The sequence below is a fragment of the Manduca sexta genome, chromosome 27 (assembly GCF_014839805.1).
Source record: "Manduca sexta isolate Smith_Timp_Sample1 chromosome 27, JHU_Msex_v1.0, whole genome shotgun sequence".
NCBI lineage: Eukaryota > Metazoa > Arthropoda > Insecta > Lepidoptera > Sphingidae > Manduca > Manduca sexta.
Genome location: NC_051141.1, coordinates 2501266 through 2508377, shown reverse-complemented (window position 1 = coordinate 2508377; position 7112 = coordinate 2501266). Strand labels below are relative to the sequence as shown.

The 7112-nt window shown below is 35.2% G+C and overlaps 1 protein-coding gene across 1 annotated transcript; it reads right to left on the bottom strand.

Annotated features, from left to right (window-relative positions):
- Nucleotides 1–905: 905 nt before the first annotated feature.
- Nucleotides 906–3028, bottom strand: LOC115448532 (lipase 3-like). Its single transcript, XM_030175985.2, has one exon. The coding sequence runs from the start codon at nucleotides 2949–2951 to the stop codon at nucleotides 1530–1532; it is 1422 nt and encodes a 473-aa protein (XP_030031845.1). The 5' UTR covers nucleotides 2952–3028; the 3' UTR covers nucleotides 906–1529.
- Between the last annotated feature and the right edge of the window lie 4084 nt (nucleotides 3029–7112).

Genomic DNA, 7112 nt, shown 5'->3' with positions numbered 1-7112 from the left:
GTTTATTAATTCAGAGTTATGTTCAACAATACATATTCTGTCTCACACTGTTGATGACAAGATTCGTATGGTTATAAAACAAATGCCTTCATATTAAATTATCGCCTTAAACACAATTGTAATAATTTAACAGTAATCTTATTACAATTAGTTGTCACTAGTTCCCTTCTTTCTAAAACACAACACTATTAACGAATCAGAAACTTAAATATCTTAACACCGATGTTCTCGGCCAGGCCGGGTCTAGTAATTAATATTTTTCGAGGGGTGGCGGGCGTCAGTGCGTCGCTAACGACGCCAGCCATGAATCGGCCACGCGGGAAATCACGCTTATGCCCAATTGCCTCGCTCGAGGTATCACTTTTGTATGTCAAAATGTATCCTTCAGTTCATTTTAATTATTTTGAATTATGTTTACGCTAAAGAGTTATGGGAACGTTTTGAAATATTTCACGGGTCCTGTTACGATAATAGAAATTTGCCTTTCGATCAATGAAAAAAATCGATAAGTAAACGTGAGGGCAGTCATTAATTTAGAAAATGTTAATTGTGTCATGTATTGCAGGAACCTGAACACACTATTCTTGTACAGAAAATATACGTATCTAATATATTAATCGCTCAGTCGCTTTCTCTTTTTGTACACATTGTACATTGCAGTCCTGGATTTGTAAATAGTCCGTATAGGCCGCGGCCTATTGGCGGCAGCCTCTTAGTGGCGGCAGATTTCAGAGGACGCTGACCTGATTTAATTAATCAGTCGTTTAATTAACTTTAGTGCCTTCCACAATACAAACAAATGGAAAATTATTAAGTATTTTAGAAACCTACATACATAAGCCTACCTACATGGGGCCGCGGAAATAAAGTGGCCTACACTCTTAAAAAATATAAATCCGGCACTGGCACTTTGTATTATTTACATTTGAATTTTTTAAAGTTTGTGTCTGAAGTTATTCCAATTTTAATTTTGATTCTGCACATTTTGCATCACAAATTCCAATTCAGCATAGCATGCCTTTTGTATGCAGAGCTTGTAGATAGAAATGCAATGTAAACGAAGCCCGCATGTGTGGCAACGAGCATCCTCTGCGACGAACTACACAAATGATCCATTAGAAAAGGAGATAAATTTACATACAGAAAATCCAAAAATAGGTTTTTAGCGGTTGTTGTATGTTTATGATTGATTGTAAATTGTATATGTATTTTGTAGTCTTCTTTTTTTCAACTGTTTTATTTTAGTGAAATAGTTGAACATGTTTATGACAGTTTGTATCTATATACCATACCGTGCTTATGTATACCTACGTAATTCGAAAGGTTTCGTGACATGAACAAGGAAATATAGTAATTACATATATATCTTTACAAAAAAAATACGTATTATAATGTATACATTAAATCTCTATAATGTATACAATAAATCTCATTTGATGACTTTTTCACTTTGAATCCCATTATTAACTTATAAATAATACTTAAAACCATATCCTGTACAAAACTTGCAAAAATATAACTCAACAAACCTATTCACCAGTATCACTTTCTTTCCCCTTCTTTTGTTCTAAGCGTTGCTGCAAGATATCCAGAATCAAATAGTAGACCAATTCTGGCGCATTGTTAGACCAAAGAAAATCAGTGTGGCTGAAGTCACTCTTCTTAACTACATGATGCACAATAACGTTATGAATTTTTGTCAATAAGTTTACAATATCTGGAACCGTTGACAACCAGTCACTTGATGACGAAAATATGATAACTGGCACCGTCACTTGATTAAGGTCGTACGATGATGGCGTTGATTCTCCATATTTCTCCATATTTTTTATATAACCATAATCAAACATTTGAAATTCCCCACTTTTTATCAACTGCAGGTAGTGAATTAGCATCTTCTTGGAACTCCCTGCTGGCACATGGCTTAAAACGGCTTCCGTTATGTAAGAATTTGCGAAGTCCTGGCCTCCATTAGCCAATAGTAGAAAAGGGTTGAGACATAACCTCACTTCTCCTCTACAAAACCTTTCAATCACTTTCGGTGAAAATATCTCTGAGCGTAGTAAAGTGGGTCTGTAAATATTATCCGTGGAACGATATTCATAACTATCAGCTAATATCTTTAATGGACCTTCCACGTGATACATGTAAACCAGTGGCGCTAGAAAGGTAGCCGATTTCAAAATGTCGTTATATTTAGGAGCAACCGACAGCAGTACTAGAAGCGACGTCGCCCCGAGGGCATGTCCGATAAAATGTATTTCCGTGTTTTTACTGCTGACTCCCACAACATAATCAATCACTGCCGATAAATCATACAATCCGATTTCGTGCCAGGAAAAATTCCAGAATCCAACTTCGTCAACTGTCCTATTAATGTGAGCCCTTGAATATTTGTTTCCTCGAGCGTTGGCCAGCCAAACGTCGTATCCAGCTGCTGACAATAGGTATGGTAAAGCTCTACCTTTCCCAAGGATAAGCCAATCATCTGAACTTCCGAATAATCCGTGATGAAGGAGGGCTATTTTGTTTCTTGATCTAGCTTCTATGTCGCCAGCCATAACTCTGTGCAGTGTTAATAAAAATCCATCCTGAGTGAGTATTGTATAGGACTGCACCCTATATCCGTGTGCAGTTATCATATGCGGGGCGGGCATTCCTTCCTCGCGACTGCCTTCCGAGAGCGCCAACAAATTCCTTTTATCGCTATCAAGTTCTCCAAACGATTCGTCGAGAAAATTGTAAAATGCGTTTTTAATTTTTAATCTTCGCTTTTCTATTTTGTCAAATGATATATGAAAGAAACTTTGAACCTTTTCTTTGAACGCCTCGAATGACTTCATGAAGTCAAGTCCGACACTCCTAAGTGTCTTAGGAAGACATTCAAGATCTTGATCACTTAAATGACACTGGATGAGCAAAAGAAGCAAGAAAGCGACGCCTTGTAACATTTCTTGACTTGTGTAGCGCTAATGTGCGATTAGATCTAAATTAAAATACAGAAAGACGTGAGACGACGTAATAGCCTGTCTCAGACGCACTTATTATTATCCATTGAAGTCAAAACAATCTAATTTATAATACATTTGTTCTTTGTTTGAGCTGAGAGCGTATTATGGTGGCTTGTTAGTCATATAAATACGCACTGCCGTTTGTTACGAGATTTTTAAACACAACCATTGTACTGCGAGCAATAGCTTACGATCAGAAACTCTAGTAAATAATAGTTGTAGGATTGTACTTACTCATGCTTGCGGTTGTGCCCTGTAATAGTTTCTCGGTTATGTCCTAGTTTGCAAAGCGTCGCATGCCCGCTATACAGGAATTTAAAATTAAAAAATGAAAGTGCAAATATGACCGCATTTTGAGCGAATCGCAATATAGTTCTTTAATAATTTATTTTACATGCAGGCATCAACAATCTCTTGACCTTGAAAGAATCCGTTTTTCATTTAGTACTTCGAGATCGTAATTCTGAAAAAATAACCTTGACAGCAGTTGCAAAGCAAAAGTGGCAAAAACAAAAGACGCTATCCGTACTACTAAATATATTTTGTAATTAACAAGGATACTAAAAAGACAATGCGGGAACTCTAATGCCTAAATTTCAATAAAACCGAATGGGGAGACTAATTCGCTTGCCTCATCGTAAGATACGAATGGCCTTAAGTACTGTTTATCACTACTGCAATGATTATTATCCAAACGCTGAACTACGTATTCTGTACTCAACTCGTCACCCTCTGGTGTAGTCTAATTAATATCTTTAACGATATATTTTATTGAGACGTGCATGGCTGTTAGTGTGACTGTGTGTGATTGAAGTGACTCCACTGCACCTGATGATAAGTGGACTTGGGTCCAGTAGAATGTCGAGTAATGAAAGATGATTATCCCTTAGCAGTCGACATAATTATGCCGACCTGTTGATACCAGATATACACAGGCTGATTCCGGAACGCAACACACGCACGTGGTTCACTATGGTGGATTTTAACATCTTTAGTCAAGGTCTAGGCGGATATAAAATATATCCTACCACCAGAAAAAAAAATTCGAGGCGTTTATATTCTATCCTATGCGAACACTCCAATCAATATACATAGATAATATGCGTAGTTGTAAACGTGCATTTAATCTTTGACCCGTGGACGTGGCCTTACTAATATAATACAAATATTTGTGAAAAGTTTTGGACGTTCGTCGCAGGTAAAAGCAATCTGGCACACGGATAAATCGTGTTCTGTATTGATGATACTAATATATTAAACTTTACTATCATTCAAGTGTGTGTCACACTAAATAAATTATAATCAATATCATAAATTTATACGATACATAAATTTACAATGTATGGGTCGTAGATTATCATAAAAAAAAACATTATTTCAAGAGCAGAACATAAACTATGCTCTTACACGAAATAAGATACATAAACAATTTCGTAGCAAAATAAAACTGTGAGGCTACTCATCTCATCTCATCAGCCTACAACTGTCCACTGCTGAATCTATGCGTCCCCTAGAGCGCGCCGCGTTGTTCGGTCCTCCGCTTTGCTCATCCATCGTCCACCGGCGATTCTGCGAATGTCGTCGGACCAGCGGGTCGGTACATTTTTAGTATATTCATAATCTTTAGTGGATATATAAATATCCACTAAAGAATGAAATAGCGCGAATACAGAATCGCTGACGTAACCATGTCTTCATAATTTCTATATTGAATCGCTGAATTAGATGTATCAGCGTTTCAGGTATTTAAATTGCTAAAATGGGTATTCCATTTTCAAACTTCGATGTGCAGTAGTTATAATTCCTAATAACACATTAATTGGAATTAATTGTTTTATTGGAAAATACAATTAATTACAACAATAAAATCATTATGTTTTCCCAACGCAAATGTAATTAGAGTGTAAATTTAATTACAAAACTAGTCCACTGAAATGTTTGCAAACATTTTTTTAGTTTTATTTGCATTAGAATGCTTCTTTCAAGCGGCAAATTAAAATAAAGGATTCCCGGTTAAACAATGTGGGCCGGCTAATGTGCCTCGGTTGGTCTGAAAGCAAATCTGTTTTGCAAATTATTCTCGTTTTTTTTCCATTCTTCGAGTTTTTATAGTCTACTTCGTGCCATTGGTCATTGTTTTGCTTTTGTAAAAACGTATTGTTTGTTGGTTTGGTATCTTTGCTATGGTTTTTATTAGCTGTTTTTATATCTTTTGTAAGCGTCTTATTCAGGCTTGGATAGGTTACAGCTTTGACTATTTCTAGAGTTAAGTAGCAATGCTGTTATAAATTAAAAGTTACTTTAAACATTAATATTTCTAGACGTCAAATGTTTATTATATGCAGGTGCAATATTTAATTTACCATTTCCATCAACAACCATTTTTATCAAATGTCATAATTTACCATTACGCTTCATGCCAGTATCGCGACCATTTTTATCACACGTCATACAAGCTGGGGCCTTATTCTCTATCCCGCACGTTATTTTAACAGTGCCTAACAAGCACGTAACACAACGCGTCATGTTTGGGACTATAGAAATTTGGCTTACAGAATACCGTTCCACGCACATTTCTCGAAGATAACATGACGCGGCCGCGTTACGCGTTTACACTATCATACAGAATAAGGGACCTGGTTCGTGTGATATTATGTGAACTTCATAGTGCATAAACACCCACAGTATTAATTATAGATGCACGGAAAGGAATAAAGAAGTGAGAGAGGGTAACTTTAGACGTCGTGGTATAATTGCCTACCCATAGAAAATGCCAGACAGTGTCATCACCCCAGTCGCTACGCCCCATTCATGCTATAGATAAATATTAAGGTTTCAGATATATTGACATCTTTAAATACTTTGAGCTCGAGGCATTGAAATTTACTAAATGTTCGGGATTTCGAGAATCCCAAATCTAAATTCTAATAAATATGTCTACAACCTATTTTAGCTTCAAAGAAATTCGAATTTTTGGAACGATGCTATAATTATTAATTTTTCTTAATAAAAGCATCAAATGGGTAGATTCAAAACAGTAATATACCTCCTATCTTCAATACTAAGCTAAATAGCATTCAATGATATTTAATTATAAATTTTTATTTTATATCTTATTTCGCACTCCATATACCAAAGTACACAGGCGGACTTAATGATGCAGGCATTCATTACATACGGAATATATATATTATAAGTAATATATAAAGAACTAAGGTGGTGACTCTTTCGCTTTATTTAAAAGTAATTGCCGGATTCTCATTTTGATATGCATTTCGAGACATATTGATGCAAGATCGTAATGCATTGGCCAGTAGATTGTTACAATCAACAGAGATATAACATTAAGTAAATGGCAAAATTTACTGAAGCAAAATTTGGAGCATCTTGAGTCAATTAGTTATTGCATTCACTGAGCTATGAGGATCGCAAACTTGTATTCATTATGTTGCGGTGGAGAGACGCAACTTGCTTAAATAACTATCATTTCTGTTATGTTTAATGCTGTCGCTCTGCTGTGGATTTGTCTGTTCTATTAATGAGGGAGTAAGGTTTTCTTTACTGTGCTAGGTTACATGCCATTGAAAATACTATGAATTACTGATAATTCATAGTATTTTTACCTGAGTAAGAAAGGTTTCTCAAAATGTTTTCTTTTTTCTGAGTCCGAAAAATAATTAACAATGTAGAATAGAAGTAAAATACAAATACATCATGTACTTGTATTTTACTATAGAAGAAAAATGGACATAATAATTATCATTATTGTATACCTCGACTGAAAATAAAATAAAATTATATTATGTATTACAAAATACAGCAGTTATAGTTTTTTTAATATAACAAAAATCTATTATTCCTTACAAAGAAAAAAAAATATCCAGTGATTGCAAAAAAAATATGTTTATTTTTAGAAAATGACGTTCATTTTATTACAATTGATTATTATAGAATTCGAAGTCCGGAGCTTTGCATTATATTTTCCAAAATATTATCGTCAGGTCAAAGTAAATCGCCAGAAATAACTTCATTAGTCTTCGTCGATTTGAAACTCGATCCATCCTCCAAATACTCCATAACTTTGTTAAACACTTGGTCATG